The sequence below is a fragment of the Prunus persica genome, chromosome G3 (assembly GCF_000346465.2).
Source record: "Prunus persica cultivar Lovell chromosome G3, Prunus_persica_NCBIv2, whole genome shotgun sequence".
In the NCBI taxonomy this organism is placed as follows: Eukaryota; Viridiplantae; Streptophyta; class Magnoliopsida; order Rosales; family Rosaceae; genus Prunus; species Prunus persica.
The window spans coordinates 19,185,983-19,206,726 of NC_034011.1; the positions used below are offsets into that span (position 1 = coordinate 19,185,983).

General features: G+C 36.0%; 2 protein-coding genes across 3 annotated transcripts; both read right to left on the minus strand.

Annotated features, from left to right (window-relative positions):
* On the minus strand, nucleotides 19-2,490 carry LOC18782678. Its single transcript, XM_007215004.2, has 2 exons — nucleotides 2,146-2,490; nucleotides 19-703 (listed from the first exon to the last, which is right to left on the minus strand). The coding sequence occupies exon 2, from the start codon at nucleotides 677-679 to the stop codon at nucleotides 155-157; it is 525 nt and encodes a 174-aa protein (XP_007215066.1). The 5' UTR covers nucleotides 680-703; nucleotides 2,146-2,490; the 3' UTR covers nucleotides 19-154.
* LOC18781786 (callose synthase 7) lies at nucleotides 3,054-20,498 on the minus strand. 2 transcript variants are annotated; one of them, XM_020559735.1, is made up of 42 exons: nucleotides 19,948-20,498; nucleotides 19,329-19,429; nucleotides 18,692-18,804; nucleotides 18,526-18,613; nucleotides 18,315-18,425; nucleotides 18,039-18,200; nucleotides 17,035-17,124; nucleotides 16,823-16,914; nucleotides 16,567-16,690; nucleotides 15,282-15,416; nucleotides 15,111-15,187; nucleotides 14,944-15,031; nucleotides 14,511-14,633; nucleotides 13,909-14,026; nucleotides 13,432-13,763; nucleotides 13,245-13,297; nucleotides 13,014-13,074; nucleotides 12,002-12,083; nucleotides 11,859-11,908; nucleotides 11,668-11,754; nucleotides 11,422-11,532; nucleotides 11,116-11,210; nucleotides 10,951-11,032; nucleotides 10,701-10,864; nucleotides 10,443-10,566; nucleotides 10,220-10,326; nucleotides 10,003-10,108; nucleotides 9,766-9,917; nucleotides 9,341-9,450; nucleotides 9,130-9,249; nucleotides 8,976-9,044; nucleotides 8,676-8,865; nucleotides 8,471-8,582; nucleotides 7,237-7,359; nucleotides 7,010-7,128; nucleotides 6,786-6,869; nucleotides 5,850-5,962; nucleotides 5,539-5,768; nucleotides 4,360-5,157; nucleotides 4,202-4,252; nucleotides 3,779-3,964; nucleotides 3,054-3,607 (listed from the first exon to the last, which is right to left on the minus strand). In XM_020559735.1, exons 1-42 carry the CDS (start codon nucleotides 20,147-20,149, stop codon nucleotides 3,359-3,361), a joined length of 5,784 nt encoding a protein of 1,927 aa, XP_020415324.1. In that variant the 5' UTR covers nucleotides 20,150-20,498; the 3' UTR covers nucleotides 3,054-3,358. The 2 variants fall into 2 exon arrangements, with proteins under 2 accessions (XP_020415324.1, XP_020415325.1); XM_020559736.1 differs by having other exon boundaries at nucleotides 3,107-3,607; nucleotides 10,220-10,323; nucleotides 19,948-20,149.

The window sequence follows — 20,744 nt, forward strand, 5'->3', positions numbered from 1 at the left end:
AAATAATACCACTCAGACTGAGGCCAAATAAAAAAAGAAAATGCCATTCAGATTGAGAATTCAATATAGCTGTCAATCATGTCGAAAGAAAAAACTGTGTAACCTAACATGAATTATACATAATCTATAGTGTCCAGAGCAGTCCAACTCCGATTTAAGAGAATTCATGAATCCATTGCTTTGGTGTTGAAGATTTGAATATTCGGAGAAGCAATGCCCTCTCTCTTCTGCCTAGCTTCTTTGCACCATAACCCCGGAAAACACCAAGCTTAAGTGCTTTTTGCCCTTCTTCCAGACTTCCTTTTCTCACAGCCATCAGTAAATCTGTTCCTTGGGTACTAATGTTCTCTTCTTTCCCACTTTCACATTTCTCTTTGTCCACTACAGTTGAACTTGCACCATCATCTGCCAATTTTTCCGACTGATGTTTCTTGTCTTCATCAGTCTCAGCTCCTTCTCCACGGACGCTCTCATAACCATCAGGGCTATTGCTTCCCCACCATTTATTGGATGCAGTGGATAAGCCATCAGATGGGAATCCATGTTTAAATTCATCATAGGTTGTATTTCCTTTAGTCAAGCTTAAGGTGAGTACATTCTGGGGACGTCCAGTCTGAACATTTTTGCTTCCTTGCTGCTGCGCAGGAGGAGAAACTGTGATGCCTTGTGATTTCGCCATTTCACTATCAGGGTGTTGACATCACTGCATTCCAAAAGTTAAAAGGAGTAAGATGAATGAGAAGGACGAAGAAACAAACACTCTTTTTGAGTAACCAAGAAAAGAAATTAAAGCCCTCTTTGAATTTAAAAAAAAGGAAAATGGCTCTTTTGCACAAAACTTTAAGGCAATAAGCAACCCGAAAATCCTACTGTCAGGCAAAATGTGGTATGTTATTACAGCTATGAAGTTAATTGCAAGAAGAAGCATCCATCAAGGATAAGTTACAGATGGGAATAACTCAAAAGAACAATGAAAGAAGAAAGATTTTTTTCCAGGGAACATCAAAGATGAGTCAAAGAATTTGACAGGTAAATGACTAAGTGGAAAGCACCACCAGGGATCCATACACTAGTCAGACTCTGCTTAATACATATTCAATCCCTTATTAACATCTAAAGCTGAAGCCTTAATGTTCTAAACGCACTATCAATCCGATACGTGTTTAAAAAAATAAGTTTTTTCGTTTTTTTTCGTAGTTAAAAAATCTAATAAACGAAAGCTTGTTTTAATAATTTTTTTTTCCTTCTTTACCCCAGAGAGACATTGAATAGTATCTATATGAAGAAGAAATCATGTAACGAAGGGGATTCTTATTTGTACAAATGGTACTTGAAAAAGCACTATCTCGTTGAAAGGTTCTATACATCTGCCCTTTCTCAAGGCATTTCTATGATACATGAATAAGAGAAAAATCCCCAGATGAAACCCCTTACCTTACTTACCCCCGGTCCCTTTACTTAAGCCAAAATGAAGGGGGCAAAATTGCCCGAACCCTTGTTATTTTAGTTATGGTTTTTGAAGCATATCCAAAAATTTCCTTCTTTTAATCCTCAAGCATAATATATCAAGCCCAAATAAAATAAGCTCTTCCGTATAAATGCAGAAGTCTCTGCACACGTAGTGTCTTTGACCAAATAGGAGAAATAGCAACCAAAAATCTAGCTGAGACTCGGCCAAGATCCAAACTTCGTGCCCCAATCTTTGGCATACAAACCTAGTTTCTCGTATCTTCAGAAAACCTTTCAATCTCTTGTGCGGAAGATTATAAGAATTTGAAGTAATTTTTGAAAAATGAATCATCATTGTTAAAGCGGCATTTTCTTCTCTACAGAAACACTTGAACACGCACCCATCAAATGAATTACTTAAAAATGCTAATACGCATTTCTTTCTAGATGGATTGTGGCATTATGGAAGTACATTTCTAGCTTCCGGAAGCAAGAAAAGGTAATTCCAAAACGACATAGCTAAACGTTTAACATGACGGGGCAGCAAAACAACATTTCCCGAACCAATTTCCATTCTTTTCCCAGAAATTTTACTGTCCTTGTTTATTTTCTACCCTCGTTTCCCGGAAACCAAACAGAAGGCAAGACATCAAACACAAATTAAATAAATATGCATGAGAGATAGAGAGAGAGTACCGAGAGCAGAAGCGGCATGTCAGCGGGGAAGAAGATTTAATTCGATACTTGATGGGGGAAGAGAGAGAGAGAGAGAGAGAGAGAGAGAGAGAGATTGTGCTAGTTCTTAACTCTCGAAGCCGGGAAGGCGTTTGGTAATTGCAGTTTGCAACCTGAATTTTGGGTTTTTTTTTTTCGAACCAACAAAAAAGACAGAATTTTGGGTTTTTTTTTCACAGTTCCAACACACTCCTTTGGCCTAGGCAAGGCAACGGCCAACACGTGGCAAGATCGAGTCAGTTGAATTTAGTTTATTTTTTTCCCTTCAATTTTATGAAATGCTTAATCGCTTTAAGTTTTTCTTTTGGTCAGAAAAATCACTTAAAAATAAAAACTTAGGCGGGAGTAAAAAACAACCTACAGAATCAATTCAATCCAAGTGGTTGTAATTTTTAATCGGAGTGAATTGTACCCCGCAATTAATTTGATTCAGTTCAATTTAATTTTTTTCCTTGAAGCAGATGCTCCCAAGGGTAGATGCAATTTTTTTCCTTTCCTTTTTCATGTAGATTAATTTAATTTAATTTAATTTAATTTATGAAAAAAAGTTTAGGGAAAGATTGGCTACTCTCATCACCAGCGTCAGAACAAACCCACAACCTCAAGTCTGGACTTGAACATTGGTGGGACTACACATAATTCAAGGAGCTTAACAACTAAACCAACACTCGTTGGCGTTTGGTTTATTTAAGTGCGTTTTTAGCTATATTTGAAAGTTTTTATAAAAATTGACATTTATGAATTTGAAGGTTAAATTTGGACTATTATTGATAAAAACTTGCTGAAAACGGTGGATGTTTTAATCTGCTGTTATAAAATCTGATTCTCTGCCTAAGCCAAAGGCAAAAGGAAATCAAACCCAAACATCCTCAGAAAGTTAGAGATATCTTACAAATCCAATGAAGATTCAAAATTTTGAATTAAACATCACAAGCGGAAACAAGGTAGCAGCAGCAATCCAGTAGGTTTCTATTCTAATAATATACATGAAAGTACGAAAATTAAATAGGCAGTGAGAGGCAAATAAAAAGAAATACAAGTCACTCTACTTGATCTCCTCCCCCATAAAATTAGTATCTGTGGTTCTGTGGAATTTTTCACATAATAAATTATATTCTAATGTGGATATGAACCTGAGATATGCTAAAAACTTGGAAGCAGATCAGATGCCATTTCAAGTCTGTTCCCGTGACGTCGTCTTGTCTTTCCTCCCTGCAAGAATCATTGAAATTTGTAGGCCTCTACTGAATGCTTGGTTGAAGAGCAAACGTGTTTGGAACTCCGATACGAATGGGAACCATGACAAAATGGCTATGGGCATGAAGATTATAAGTCCCATTATATAATCGTATGCTCTCCCCAGCTCCTTTATTGACTCCCAGAATCCTAGACCCTTAACCATCCTCCTGCATGCTTGCCCAATCTTGAAAGCACAAAATTAACAATTGGTTTAGTAAATTCACACTTTAAATGAATGTTAATGTTGTTAAGAGTTTAGGACATCTTTTTTTCTGAGCATAATTTTGAGAAAGGCATTTTGAAAAGAAAACTCTCAACGCGCTATTGCATAAACTACAGAAGACATTTCACTTACCAGAAGAAGGGCCCATCCTGTGGGCAAGAAGGCAAGCATAGCAGCAAATAGATCTGAGATAGTAAGGCCACAAACAACAAATAGGACAGTCATGACTGACATGAAACCAAGAAAAAGAAGTGCTTTCAGAATCCTGAACATGAGCTGGAAGTCTGTGCCAAATCTTCGTCTACCCATAGAAACCATCTGTGAGAGAGAGAGAGAGAGAGAGAGAGAGAGAGAGAGAGAGAGAGAGAGAGAGAGAGAGAGAGAGAGAGTGAGAGAGAGAGAGAGGCACCAAAATAAACATCAGACCAAATAAAGAGATATAGAAATAGTGATCCCAGAAAAGAAAAAAAGGAGAAGGAAAAAGTAAAAAGGATGCTTATGTTTTCATCATTAATCTCTAAAGGCATAATTGCATAAGTTATTTGTGATTTCTACCTTTAAGACGAGAAGAACGGTTACCATAACTACCCAAGAAAGTCCATAAACCTGCAAAGAAATTGAAAAAGTTGGAAAACTTAGGCCGTAAACCTAAACAACTCTTTATAGGCAACCAAGAGAACAAATAGTCAAATATAATGGGACATAAATAATACCAGCAGATTCTTGCTGTGATGAGCTATATCAAGGTGGTAAACAATTCCATATTGGTAAACAAAGAAGCGACATGCAAGTATTATCTCAATAACTCTTCCCCGGATAACTGTGTGTTTGAGGTGTTCCTGTTCTTCATCCCACCATGATTCCCAACTTTTGTCAGGTGAGATCCCAATACCACCACGATTTCCCATCCACCTCTTCCAATCTGTCCAATCATCTACAGTTTTCTGCCAGTCAAAGCTGGATGGATTGAATACAAAAGGAGCAAACAACCAGGAAGCAACCAGAAACCACATGGAGAAAGTGATGAAAAAATAAAGATTTGAGCTCTTATAAGCTTTCCCGTAGACTCCATACACAATCAGCAGAATAAACAGCTCCAACCCTTTCACAAAGTGACTGCGCGAGTATAGCCTGTAGTTCTCGGAAAACTTGGCATGGAAAACAACAAAACCACGGCCAGTTGCTCGGTATTTAGATCCTCCATGTAAGATTGTCCTTCCATAGTAATGTACTTTTGTTCCTAGTTGGAATGTGAAGAAAACAGAGGCCAGCTGCAGCTGCATGATGATAAAATCACCCAACGCAGTGCGGAACCCTTTCTCCAGGCCAATTTCCATTACCATGGGAAGCACAAGCAACAAGCCCAGTTGAAAGACAGACTGGGTAGCCAAAGACTCTTCGAAGGCCTTGTTTTCATGTATGGCTGGGTTATCCAGGATCTCGCTCTCCAATCCACTCATGACCAAGTAGACACGTCCATATAAAAACACATATACAGTCAGCACAGTTACCTGAAACAATATAATGCCCATATCAAGATGCAATACATACTTCAAATTGTAAAAGATTACACCCTTCCAAGCAACATCTACACATAAAGCCAAAACCAGCCAAAACAAATCCTCAAAACTTTAGGCGTACTCTTCCTATTGATGCAATTCTTAGATTCAATCAATTTAGCTGTCATGAACATTGTATTGGTAACATCTACAACTATTGTACAATTTGAAGAATCGGATCACTTAACATGAATCAAACACAGCCAACCTAGTCCTTTAGAGAAAAGATTCTTTAATCAAGTGCAAAGACTGCCGTCCAAGCCTATCTGCTATAACCTACTAGAGATACTAAGTAAATCAATAAACAAAGGAGATTGGTTTTAGCTAACATACCATACTACTAAAATAGAATCCAACGGTTGTGAAGTAAAAAGACAGCATTCTATAGAAATCAAACCGACGCCCAAGCCGGTAAACATCGCGGCTAAGTGTCTGTTCTCCATTTCCATTTGCAACCTTAGCCTCAAAAAGCGATATTTGATTCATTCCCACATCACGCCCCTTGCCTACTTGGATATACTCGTGATGTGTTATAAATCCCCCACGCATAGTTGAATTGTACCCTGTAGACATCCAACAAAATTACAATTAGTCAACAGATAATACTTACTAGTCAGGGATCTTCTGATGAATGGCAAAATTACCTGCAAATATATCCTCGCTTAAGTTAATTACTTTTGAAGCTTTGCTTATGCCACCTCTTGTTATGTGGAAGATTCTGTCAAATATATCAGGATGACCATAATGGAACCGTACCCTGTCAAGTGAGATTGGCATTAGAGAGATACTAGAATGGTAATAGTACATAAATACATCAGAACTTTTCCTTTTCTTAAAAAAAAAAAAAAAAAAGAAAAGAAGAAGAAACGATTGGATTGTGAAAAAAGAAAGGCAATTGAGGATTGGATTACAATTCTGGCGGCTAGAGTTAAATGGAAACCCAAGCCCAACCTGAGATTGAACAAACTATCCATACCAATAGCTACGGCCTAGGATGTGCTGAATTTCTTCTTTTTAACTTGCAAAAGGTGATTAAGGCATCATTAGCCCGTGACATGAAACCAATTTAAACTAGGCTTCCCCCTTAAGTATATACTTCAGAAAATTCTAAGTTCACATTTGAACAGTGGATTGTACTTCCATATATGTCATCTGGCATAACTTTGGACTAAGACTGTTAATCATTCTCTAAAATAGAAAAAAAAATTAAATAAGACACTTTTAACAATCTTACATAATCTTTACCATTCTCTTCAATTTTTATTCACCCTGTCCACTGCCTAAACCTTTAAATATTAGAAGCCACACATACTCCACAATTTTTTGAGAAAAGAAAACTGAGGATATGGCAAAATTTACGCTGACTGGTCCGGTCTGTGAATTGTACTGTGCTGATATTATTCCCATTATCGGTAGAAATAAAATTATAAATATGATACGTACATAATATTCTATTATAAAGTAAATAGGACTCTTCTATTAAGGTCCCCCACCCATTTAAGAAAAGAAAAGGCAACCAAACAAAGAATGTACAAATTTAAACTGAAATGTGGCTCAGTCAAATGTAATTTAAGGCTTACCTCAGCGGATTTGCCAAAATTCTTTGACCAATAGTTACAAAACTAGTCTCTTGATTCGACATAAACCAAGCAAGTGATGAAACACTGAAAATTAAGAAGGAAAAACAAAAATAAGCACATAACAATACAATTGCCACTAATCAGTAACATATCTGCAAAGAATCTCTGTCACAGCAGTCAATTAAGGTCCAATAAATTGTGAAGAGATATATTAAAAGGCTGACCTTCCAGTGAATATATGCTCCCGTAGCCCCAATATTGTGGGTTTCCGTTGCCCAAGACGAGGCTTTAGGAATTCCTCCAACACATTTCTCATTTTGAAAGCTTCTTCAAAGTAATTATCCTGGAAAAAAGGATGAATAAGGCACAATATAACACCTTTTCCCCCTCTCTTTTGATACAATGAGCAACTTTCTAAAGCTAGTTTACATAAAGACACAAGGAAAGCTACCTGATTCATGTCTATTGTCTGCAGGGCTTCTCCACGAGTAAAGATAATGGCATGATTTTGATTTTCAGGTTTTCCTTCACCAATTACTGTTGGAGGACCTGGAAGCTTGATGCGGTATATTTCCTACAATGTAAGAAAATTCCACAAACTAGTTATCAACTATCACCTACATTTGATACGGCTCATACGAGAGCATTAATATCAATACAGGTAGGCAGGAGCAGCTCTAAATTACTCCATTATTTGTTTGGTTGCCTTGACACTTGGTATTTAAGAAGGTTATAGATGAGATGAGAGAGTAAGTGATAGGTAGACATTCCACAAAAAGGTAAAAATTGTCTACAACAAAGTGCATATCTAATAAAAGAGATTAGAGATGAAGCTAAACAACCAATGGTCAAGAAATGAAAAGCACATTCTTAGATAAGCAAACTACTTGTAAGATCATGGGCAAGTGCCTAACAAAGTGAGATTTAGGGAACAAGATCTTAGCTTGTGTCTAGTGATAGAATATTTCATAACACATAACAAGATCTTAGAATGAAAATCTTTTTCCTATTGGAAAATTGAAATTATTCAGAAATTAAATGGAAAATGGGCAACGGTAGTTTCAGCTTGAACAAATGGCATGAAGAAGAATTAACTATGTTCATACTATGCATAAAATGATAAAACCGTGATTTGTTAAAACATTCACCATAGAAAAGTACTATTACTTAATACAACTATGTTGTACAAGAATAAGTTTCTTCCTTTTCCTTTTTTCTTTTCATACTCTAGCCCTCCACTACATACATGCTTCTATTTTATTTATTAAAAATACCCACGATCTCTCTTGTGTTATTATTCTTGGTCTTGTCCTCATCTCCAAAATTAAAACCATAAGTTTAAAATACCAATTACTTTCAGTGCTTCTTAAAAAAATCCGATGTATTCATGCACATGGCAGAATATGTTACAAAAAGAAAAGAAAAAACTTATAAATATTTTCTACTGTAGAAATAACAGAAATTTATTATTCAGCAAAATTACACCAAGATTGAAAGAAAAATTCACTTTTGTAATAAAACCTGAATATTTAAATTTGAGAAATAATATTAATTTGAAGGATTGTTCCTTCCAATTTTAGGCAAACAAGTTCTTCAATAGCTTTATTTTTCTTTGTAATAGTGTAAGGCACATGGTATCCACAGTTCACGGTCTATAGAACTAGTTGTTTTTTTTTTTTCCATACCTCATCCCATTTGTCACCACCCTTGACTAGAACAGAGAAGTGAGCTTTTTGTGATTTTCCATTCACATGCTCCTCCCTTGTATCTATGTAAGCAACACGTAGAGATGGATACCTACAAAAAAGAACACATAATTAAAGATGCCATAAACAATTTAAATAAAAAATGAAACTACAGATTGTTCATCCTATGGTAATATTGACTCACGTTAGCATCAGCTTCAGGATATTAGAGTAAGAACTTTTGTCTCGAGGATCAGGAGAATTTTTCTGAGCACCATACATCTGACAAGAAACTACATAAGTAAACTTCAAATCTGCCAGAGCTTGTGCACGATCAAGAAAAGCCTTCTCATCATTTTCGCTTAATTCCATGGTGTGGTAGCCTCCCAAAATAGCTGCAAAATAACCATTTGCCACTTTACTAGCTTTTACAAAAATTTTGGAAGCAAAATCAGGAACTTTGATCTGGAGATCAAAAACAGCATCTGTCACAGAAATTACTAACCACTATCTCCTGCTGTTTCCAGGACACACTGAATGTCTAGAGCCTTCCTATAGTACATCATCCCCCTCACTAGCAGAAAAATATAGATAAAAAGTTTAGGTTCAAAGCTTTAAATGATACTTGTACAAGAGACCAAATTACTCATTATCCAGACCTGTTCTAGAAAGTGTCTGTCCCCTATAAGATACCCACTGGCGAATTAACTCTGACTTGTCCTTATCAGAAAACTCATTCTTAGGATCCTTTATGCGATCCTGGAAATTTGTCCATTCATCTATTTGGCAGTCATAGTTAGTTGGCAGGGGTAAGTTCAAGTCAATTCCAAACAATGAAAAGAATAATACAAGAGTGAGACTCCAACGCACCAGGATATATTTTCTGCAGGTAGAACAAAATTGAGATTCCGTCCTCATTTTCCTTCGTAAGTTCATCATCAGAATAGAGGACATCTTCTTTGTAATAAGGAGTCAGAACACTGAACCAAAAATCAGGAAGAAAATTTGATCTTATAGTAGAAACTATTAGAAGACCACCACAAAATATATAGTTGATAAAAAAATAATATGCATCCACTCATATGATACAGATCCTGAAGCAAATAAGCAAATCTTGAAAGTGGTACGAGATACATTATCTTCAATAAAATTTTAACATGTTAATACAAAAACCATATTGATCCCTCACCTTTAACCAAATCTCAGCAACATCAGTTTTCTTAAGAGGTTAATTCCCTATTTCATTGAACAGCCCAAATTTTCCCAATACAAATTTGGTGTTTATAGTGACTGACCTAAATGAGAGCATGTCACGAACTTTGGGAGCACGTGGCATGTTCATGAATAAGGAGTTTGCAAAGAAGGTGATGCGCCTGCGAGCTTCCAAGTTTTGAGGCACATTGATGGCAGATTCCTTGACGGTCAAAAGCAAATGAAGTCTAACGACCTATGTTAATGTAGAAGATAGTAAGACTAAAAGATCTAAGATATTCAGTTAATGTCATTACCAAAAGAATGCCTGCCAAAGTTACCTTCTCCCTCCAAGCTGTATTCTGTGTAAGGAATATGTTAATCTTTTGAAACCTTTGCTCCTTCTTGACATTTTGACCATCAATGTAGTGAGCTGCTTCCAGTATTCTACAAAGAGAAGAGGAACATTAACATACAGGTGACAAAAAGGCTCATTCATTGGTGAAATATGACAGTTTTTGTTCCATCTCCAGCATGTATTTATTTCTTAGTACTCACTGATGGCCGTTGACCATTACATCCTGTGTGATAATCTCCATGATATCTTGAAGGACATTGATTATCTGACGCATGGAATTCTCGACATTCTCATCTTCGGCAAGCTGCTACATACCAACTTAAATACTCAGACAGGACTAGTAGAATGTGCAGACAATGTCTATCAGTTCATTGCTAAAAACTCAGCATTAAAAATTAGTAAGGCACGAAGGAAGTATGTTACCAAGAGTTTTAGAAATTTCTCCAACCTCTCGCTAAGAAATGGCAGCCCACTCATCCGGAAATAGGTCAAAAATTTTTCCTGCTGTATACTACTGTCTACTTCGTAACATATCTGCTTTACAATCCTGTTATATAAGATGAAACAAACTTTCATATGCTTCTTATAAAAGAATGGTAGTGTTAATTTTTTCAATAAAAAAATGTGTACGAGCAGGTTGTGGCTATCTATGACATTCAACCTGGTATGCTTCTGACTTACATCTTATCCGCTGCATCATCCAGAAGGCCAAATATAATATCCCTAAGTGTCTCATAGCATTCAATTACTGCCGAGTACATATAATCATCACTCTTAATCTTTCTAAATAAATCATCATCTGCCTTCCCTGTAAAATCTTTTGCCATGTCTAATGCTATAGGAATCTTCACAAGTAAAAACAAAGTATAAGAGTCGCATATTTGATTTGTATTGAACATTAAATTAACAAATGAAGCCATGCAAAATGTACCTTACTAGCAAGCAAGAAAGGAGGCCACTGAACAACAGACACATCATTTGAAGAAGATGGAACAAGCAGCAGATCTTTATCTCTGAATGGTTTAAATTGAAAGGATATAATCAGAAACTTACAAAAAAGGCACTGAAAGGCAAATTAGAGAGCAAAGTAGTCAACCTATTGCTGATCAGGTCTTCCAATCGCATAGAATTTATGAACTCATTCCACACATAAGAGAAATCGGCAATGTTCTTTCGTTCGAGTGCCTCATCCTGCCACATCAAAGTGTTTACTTTTAGCAAAACACATAGAAGATGAAAGGCTCTAAGTCATAATTGTTTCATTGACAAGTGCAAAACAAATTACCCACATCTGCATGTGGTATGCAAATCATTTATCTTGTATAAAATACATTACGTGGAGCAAAATCAACTGAAATTCATGTACTAGAGGGAATAAGAAAACACAGATTAAAATTAGTACCTCCAATTGTCTTTTCTTTTTGGCATCCTTATTTGGGGATGGCATAAGACGATTACTGAAAGCTGAAGGCACAGACTCAAATCTGGACCGCAACATCCCAAGGGTCCGTATCTGAGAGACAACAAATGGAATAAAGGGATCATTGGGAAGAAACAAGAGCCCATCTGAGACAGAAATACTTATAAAAGACAATATTCAAAAAGAAAAATAGACAAATGTAAAAGCGTGAACAGATTTGACACTGACCTCACCCAAATGGCTGAAGGCTCCATGAATCCCACCAAACAGAGTAGAAAATATTGCATACCATATTTGTGCATCCATAAAATAAACCTATGTACCAATAATCATTAAAAAGTGGTAACTGACATAACAGTGTATAAGAACTGCAAATTATGACAGTTTTCAATCATAGAATTCTTCAGCGGTTCACTTACCAGGACAATTGGAGCCCATATTGCAATAACAACGCCCATATTATGAGTTACTACATCAGTTCCAAACGTGAATTTGTAGTAAGAACAGGCTACAGTTGCAAAAAATTTAAGTGAAAACAGTAAAACAAAGTTTGAAATATTACCATTTGGAAAGAACTCATGCCATTGATAATTACTAATAGGCATCTTCATTATCACTTTTGTTGGTCCAACAAGCGGCAGTATCTATGACCAGAGTATACAAATAAAGCTTAGTAAAATTATCTAAATCCAATGGATCCTCAAAGGAAAAACCTAACTTCTTTTCAGTTACAATGAATGACCTAGCTTTGTAGTAACATTAGTTCCATTATCAAATTTTTTTACCGGGTAAAGTTTCCTAATTAGGAAAAAGAATACTGTTGCTCAGCTCTAGGTGGAATAACATTAGGAGACAATGTTCAGGCTAGTGGAGTTGAGGACTTCTGCTGGCTAGGAGTAGAACTCATGTTATGTTCTTTACATATGTTGTTTAAGGTTTTCCACAATAATCTTTTCCACTGCCCAATGAGAACGAAGTCAGGTAATTCAAAATTTCATTATTTCTCCGCTCACAATGAATCTATTACTTTCCTTCTTTTTCTCATAACTTCTGAGGTTATAGATATGTGGTAATCTTCAAATATGACTTATAAGCTACTGATGTGGAGAGATATTAAAAAAATAATGTGATGTTGTCATGATAACGCTACAGATGTGATTTGTGGTTCAAGGATTATCCTGTGTGTGTTTTTTTGTACAATCTTCGTGTGCAGATCAAGGATTTCATGTCCATGTTACCCAATATTTACAGAGTGGATCTTGGCAACTTATTTGTTGCAACTTAAGATGGCATGCATCCTAAAATTCTTAATTCTTCAGTTGCAATTTCATGAACTAAACTGAGTTTATGCACACAAAACACAGATTGTACTAGTGTGGGTTTGGTGTGTTTTGGGGAAGAGAGGGGGGGGGGGGGGGGGGGGGCGGCGAGGCGGTGGTTGCATGTTTGGGTGTGTTAAGAACCTACATGCATATGCCAATGTCTTACTACGCAAGTATGTGACATGAATAAGCAACAGAAAATAAAATAGGGATTTTCAGATCAGATAAAAAAAATTATTGAAGAGAAACCACCTCCACAAAATAGCTGAACGATAGCTTGCTGATTAGCAGCATGATCCAAAACAAAGTATATCTGAATATAAAGATAATTTTATTAAAATCAAAGCAAAGCACCAGAAATCAAATAGAATGACCAATGAGTAGAAAGACAAGCAGCGAAATGGCTAAACCCACACACGTTCAACACCCCACTCTCAAAAGATGAAGAAAGATAATAAATAAATTGAGACACGTTTTACTTACTTCAGCAGTGAAAAGACGTCCTCATGCAGGCCTCTTCCTATATACAGTTTTGGCTGTAGTATGGACAGCCACAGAAAAATCATTCAAATTAACCATAACTAGAACACAGAATAAAGCGAAAATAAATATTTACTACAATCACAAGGCAACAAGAACTTTGGTTAAAACCAAAGCAAGACATGCTTGCCTGAGCCCACCACATAAAAAGAGTGACAATGCGCCAGTTTGATCGCTCTATGTGTCTCCGTAAAGGTGGAAGAAAAAATAGCACAGCAGCCAATATATTAGGAAGTAGATAGATTGCAACAGCATAGTTATAAAATGACTGATTCCGCCAATCCCTAGCCCAACTGCTGAAGAATTTCAGAAGTCCAGTAGGATTCTGCACAGAACTAGAATAACCAACAGGCAGAACCACAGCCCACACACCAGCTACTGCAAATTTCAAGAGGTATCGTAGTATTTGAGTGAGCTTCAAGCTCTTCCAGGCATTCCAACTAAGAACAATATCCAGAGTGGCTGAAGAACATAAATAGACCGTATGAGAAAGTGAAGTACAAAAAAAGTCACTCAATAGTTATACATTATATGGAAACAACTGCTGAGAATTCCCACCATGAACTAATATGGAAACAAACAGAAACATTAAAGATATCGCTAGTACCTTGTAATAAATTGAGGAAAGCATAAGTGATGAAGATGCTTAAAACACTTCTGAAGACATCCGCATCAAAGAAAGCAGTCAGAGATCCAGAAGAACTCCATGCAACAATAACCATAGCCTAAAAATCAGAAATAGTGAGGCACATTCCTTAAGGAGAACTGTAAAGAATTAAAAGGAAAGGATTTCTCCAACCTCCCATAAAATTTGTCTAAAATACACATTTTTTTATGGGAAATATATCAACCTCACTTGTGCGCAGGAGTTGCAATTTTTATGCATATGGAAGAGCTCCCCAAAAGGGTAAGTCTCATGATAACAGAGAATCCCTCAACACAAGCAGACAGAAATTTCAAGAAAATTCCATAAATACCCTCAGCAGTAAAGATGACCATAGTTTTTTCATAACCAACAAGAGACAAGGTTACTTGTAAGATCATATTAAATTTCTAAAAGCGAACCAAAAATTTGATTCTTACCATTGTTGACAGAAACTTCTAGCATGGGAGTTTAGTGTAAATTCATGATTGTGTAATTGAAAACTCTAAGGGAGGTTGGCGTTATTTACTCAAATTACCAACACATTATCCAACATTTAAGGCTACCTGGAAAGCCAATATGAAGAATATCCACATTCGATCAAAACTTCGGTACAGGTGCAAAAATGTTCGGACTTCCACAAAGTTTGTTTTAGGTTTCCTCCTCCCACCAGCAGCTTGATTTGTCCTCTGTCAAACATGTATTCAGATTAACAGAACTTTATCTAAAAGAAACCTATACATATGTAGGCACAAAACAAATTATGTTTATATGTAAACTATGGACATGCATGCGGGCACACATACAAATGCAGAAATGTCCAATTCATAAGAAAAGAATGATATTTTAGTAAATTGTGTTTGGCAATAAAATTTCCGTTTCTTCTCGAGAAAAAACAGAAATAAAATGTAATAAAATTGTTCCCCAATATGTCCAAGTTTTTAGTTGACCCTCCCCCACCCAAATAAATAAACAGATAAAACCAAGACAGATAATTACCTCATTTGCTGGTGGAATCCCATCTGAATGCCTAAAGAAATCTGCTTTAGGGTCCATTGGCCACCCTAGCCTAAAACATTTGTCAGACCTAGAAAGAACGAGCAGACCTTTCAGCCATTTTATATCTGAATGGATCGAAAACAAAAATTACCATCAAAGATACTAACCAAAAATATTCATTTAGATCATCATAATTTCTCCATCTTGAATGACTTGCCTTGCCATTTTTGTTTCTCTTTGCTTCCTTTGCAACAAAAGGAAGATTCAAATTTTGAATTAAAAAGTAGTAATAAAGATGCTTCGTGTCAATAATACATGCAGTAGAAGACCATCTTTACCTTGTACAACACCTGGTAGATAGGAGTTACAACATCCCTCAGAAAAGATTCTTCGTCACGTGCTGTTGTTTGGTATGTTTCTCCACTAACCGGATGAACATTGCTATATAAAATTCCATATACCTCGTTGGCCATCTTAACAATTAGTGAAGAAAAATTATTGTCATACCTTAAAAATTTCAGGACATATAAAAGTCCTTGAGACAAGTTGTGTATTAAGAACAAGCATGACTCATAAACAATTTTATGATATAATATTTATGTTGCAGACAAGAAATCTGTAGAATTACAGTCCCGTTCTCCTGGTCCACGGGACCAGGGACTTTCTTGGTCACTTATTGTTGGATTAAAATCAACAGTGGAGAGTAGTCTAAACAATTAATTGAATTTTTAATTTTTAATGCAATTGTTTTTTATAATGCAATTTTTAGTTACCAAGTAGCTATTTCTTTCACAACAGAACAAAAGAAAAAGTAAATACACAAGGGAAAATTAGAACATGCAACATAGATTCTTCCAAAGAAAAATTTATGAGATTGACAGAAATGAGGAATTGAGTGACTAAAAACAACTTTGGATTATATTCACAATAATTCATTTGGGGCTCCTTTTCTGGTATAACCTCATCTAGTGGGGCTTCGATTTTGAAGAGTGATCACTGACAGTTAGGATTTTGTTCTGTTAGATCAGCAGGAGCTGTAGTAATTAGTAATTTATATAATTGTCATGCAAACCGAATAAATTTGGTGACTTGTATATGCACCTCTGTACTCCCTCTCTCTAAGAATAAAATGTTATTCTATCAAACCTAAGAACCAAAAAGCATATAGCTAGTATTCTTTTTAAGAGAAACGCTACAAGTTTATTGATATGAAGTTACATAGAAATCTTACTGATAATATAAATCAATGTGGTCATTGAGTTGGCAGTTTTCATGTTGTCATGACTCGTGACAAGTAATTGTATGGAAGAACAACTTTTAATTAGTGACTGCTGTACCAGTTCCTAGAAATTTAATGTTTTAATAGATGGTTAGGAATTGATTTAAAAATCAGGTTACCTGTCAGAAGGCTTACCCCATTAAAAAAAAAGCTATGATAAGAAGAAACCAAGAAAATCATAGTAACTACTCAAGAGACTTGGCCATTCTCAGAAGGATTATCATTGAGATGGGCCATGGTAAGTCAGAAAAGGAACAACATTATGATATGAAACTCTCTAGACCATTCATAATGCTTGACTAATACTATTAAAAAACAAAGAAAAAGAAAGAAAGCATACGGACCTGATGGAAAATGTAGCATAAGCATTCAGGCATGAATCGAATATTTGAAGCTTCACCCCATATGAGAAGATAGAGTCCAATGTAAATAAGCTCCAACTGTTGTCTGTCAGAACCTTGAGGAAACCTGAAAAGTTGTGGGGTTGGGAGGTTGGAGAGACACCAAATCAAAATTTGTATTGCTGAAATGGTAACAAGTCTATATGTATTCGACTTTAAGGAATCAAGTTATAACTTTGATATTGTCCAGATCACTCACTTGAGATTTGATTTGCAATGCAAATAGTTAAACCATGAACGATAGTTCTTAAAAATTTTCTCCATCAAATGCTGTACAGTGCCACTATTCAACTGCAATAAGCTTTCTGTTAATCTTTAATGATCACATCAGATATAGTCTTGAAAATTGAGAGCAACAAAATTCAAAGCAAAGGAGAAAACACAAAGCACCTCAAAGGAACATCGATTTACCTGTGTGTAATTTTCAAGATTCCTATGTCTTACATCCATGTTGGCAAGTAGCAAGATTAAGTGTTCCCTCTGATTTGCAACATTTCCTTTCTTCAAACCCCAGAAAAGATAAGACAACATAGTAAGAATCATTGCATCTAGCAGTAGTCTATTGCAATATATATATGTGTGTGTGTGTGTGTGTGTGTATCTAGCAGTAGTCTATTGCATCAAAGAATCATTGAGCATGCGAGGTGCAAGAACAAGATTCGCATCACTTCAAAGAATGATATCTACTTAATGAAGATTGAGAGGACAGCCAAAATGCACATTTCCCACTGCTCCAAATCCTCCCTTATAAAATTTGTCTTGGTTCCCAATGGATATAAGTAAAATAGCAGACTATTGTAATCAACTTGAGGCAGGGATGCCAAGACCACATGGAGTTAATGCCCGCAGTTATTAGGCAGTGAGGTAGGAATAGGACAAGAGTCTTCATATGAAACAAAACACCAATATCAAATCCATCACATAACATTTAAAAGTAGCACCTTGATGCTGCAATTATTGTCTTTTAAATTCAATAAGTTGTAGATTCAAATGGAAACATGCCTATTCAAGTCATTCCTATCTTGACCAAGTAGAAAGGCAACAGAAAACTCAAGGGAAATGGCAAAGGATAAAGAAATAAGGGCTAGCTATTTTTTTTCTTCAATGTCCATTATTGTCTTTTTCAATTACCTTGCCATTCTTTTCATTAGATGGCATTAGATTATTCATAATTATTGACCTACATTAATTGCCACATCCGAGTCAAATTAAGCTCCACCCCTAGTTGTGGGCCAGTGGTAAGAGTAGCCAGTTTACTAGCTGAGATCCACAAATCAAGAAAAATCCTTTTAGAAACTTAAACGTGCCTATACAGTTGGACAGGTTTAGGGTTAGCACACCAATACAAGTTTCAGACATGCGGCTTATAAAAACCAAGGAAAAATGAAAGAGAAAGGTATTTAGGCACAAGTTACCTGAAACCCAAAAATAGAGGAAAGCCAATCGAGTATATCGTTGACAGGTTTAATCCTCTCGGTAGGAATTGTTGACTTGTCATCAGGATTCATGGGTTTTAAATGCATTATTGGCATTGGAAGACCATTCACATTTTGTAGAGCATGAAGTGCTGCTTTGATCTAAATATTTCCAGAAAAAATAAAAGGGTAAAGCAATGAGCAAGAGAGAAAAATAAGATTTCATAAAACTAAAGCAGAGATAAATGAAAATCACATATCCTACGCATGTACAACCTCAGGCAGTTCCATAATTGCTGGTTTAACACCAACAGTATATAACGGAAGAATGTTATAGTTTACATACTGCTCCCTTTTCCTCTTGACATCTTCAGCAATTTTCTGTGTCTGCAATGAAAAAAATAATAGAATAGCCATGTTTTCAGTGCCTTCTCTATCAATCTGTCACTTAAGAACTTGAGCAATCCTGGAATCATACAAATCAAACCTGTTGATCAATTTGAGGTTGAGGTACCACTGTCTTGAGCACGTCATATAGTACAGTTGCAATCTGAATAATCCTAGCCATCTCTTCCCTTCAATATATAAGAGACAATGAGTAATTCAATAGTAAAAGAAAGGTAGCATACCAACAATTCAAAAACAAGACTTACGGTTTTTTTGTGTATTCTCCTTCTAGGATATTGTTCCGATAAAATTGGTGGTAAAAATACAGGATTTCTTTTGTATCAGATTTAGCAAGCTGATGTCTTGTCTCTTCTTCTTCCTGCAACAAAAAGAATTTTAAGAGATACAGAGAAACTTCAGTTCACTTTCAGGAGCTCTTAAATACAATATAAATCAGTCATGATATTGAATTAGTATTACCCTAGAATATTATTTATAGGTCTAGAGATTATCTTTCGATTCAGTCTATGACTTGATTTGCACATTTCATTCTAAAGTTAAATGTTACCATTTGAAAAAAAAAAAACTAATTGTATAAATTGTTAGCTTGATAAGCATTGTTGGCTTATTTCCTAACAACTTAAATTCTTGGGGTCCAATTGTTGTCTATAATGGTATCAGAGCTGTAATTGCAGGAGGTATTGAGTTCAAAACTTCTTATCATGGAAGGAAAAGGATAAAAGAAGGAGATGAGGGGAAGAAATAAAATAATTTACAGATAAAATCACAAGTGAACTAATCATACACACAGCACAAGAAATATAAATTAAGTTCCAAAATCAGACCACTCTTCTGGAAAAAGGAAATAAAATACAAGAAAGCACAAATAATTTAAAAGTCCACCTTTTCAAGTCTGTGCAAAAGATGTGTCTTAAACTGACGAACACCACGTCCACTTGATGTTGGATCCATTGTGTGCGCCTTCTCAAATCCATGGAAGCGGCCTGATTGCACAAAATATATCAACCTAAGCGACGATAACATTTACTGAACTAAACAGGAACACGTGATGCAAAGAACTGTTAGATTCTATCCGTATAGGAAATAGAGATTAGGTGAAAATCTTCTTAATGAGAAATAAAAGTCTTGTTACGATTCTGTCAAATTTTCTGTCTTATTTGTTCTATGTATAACATTTATCAACCGCATTTTCCACCCCCTTCCCCTTTATATTAAACATATGAAACTAAGCCGGGATCACTACCATTCTTTTAATTTGAAAATAATGAACGCTGAATTTTACAACTTGACATTATGCATAAAAAACTGAACTTATAAAATTCATACAAAAGAATTTAACTTTCTTTTTGTAATTAGGTTCAAACAGTATTTTAGTTGAGCCGGCCACCACCTATATTCAACATAATCAGAATCACAAACACCATGTATTACTATTCTAACAACATCAAGCAATGTGCTTTAATAATAATGAATTGCAAAATAATACAACAAAATCACATACAGAGGTAGGCAACCCTAGGGTTTTCCTTCTCAATCTCATTGGCGACACGAAAAATGGGAGCAATTGAGGCAAGGCACGAGGGCACATCCAACGCCTCGTCCTCAGTCGGCAAGTCCAAAAGCCTCGTGGGCATTCTCGTCATTCGCCTCGATAACGACCTCTGCGGGTCCTGATTGTTCTTCGTCCCGCTGGAGCTCGCCATTTCCGAAAAGCACCACCAATACTCAGCCTCTCAGTTTCAGGTCTCACTGATTTCGATGTAGCTTGTTTGCAAATGAAAGAGATCATCTTTTTAGGTATTTGTACAGAGATAGAAAGAGAGAGTATAGATACTTTGGGAGAGATGTGGGGCAAGGGCAAGGCAAAGCAAAGTGGGTTTGCTCTCAAAGCAAGAAAGGAATTGGTGATGGAGTTTTGTTTTGTATGGTTTCAGACTCTTTTTGAGTGCTTTTGCTTTTCCATTTGATAAATTTTGATAAACAAATCTCAATCACCAGCGCAGAAGCGCTTTTTCTGTGTAGGTTTCCTTTTGGCTTCTTTATTTTTAAAATCAGCGGGAGCTTGCTTCCTACTGGAACTTAACAACAGGGCGCGAACTGTGACAGCGCAAGCAAAGAAGAAAGAAGGTGGGCTCCCATGAGCTGAGGGTGACACGTGGAATAATATTTTTTTTGAACGCTGTACGGAGTGGAGGAATTCTAGCACGTGGCTATACCAAACAAGAATTTCTCAACCTGAACAAGACCATAAAAATTATAAACATGGCTTTTTCACTTCACTTACTTCTGTTCATGGAA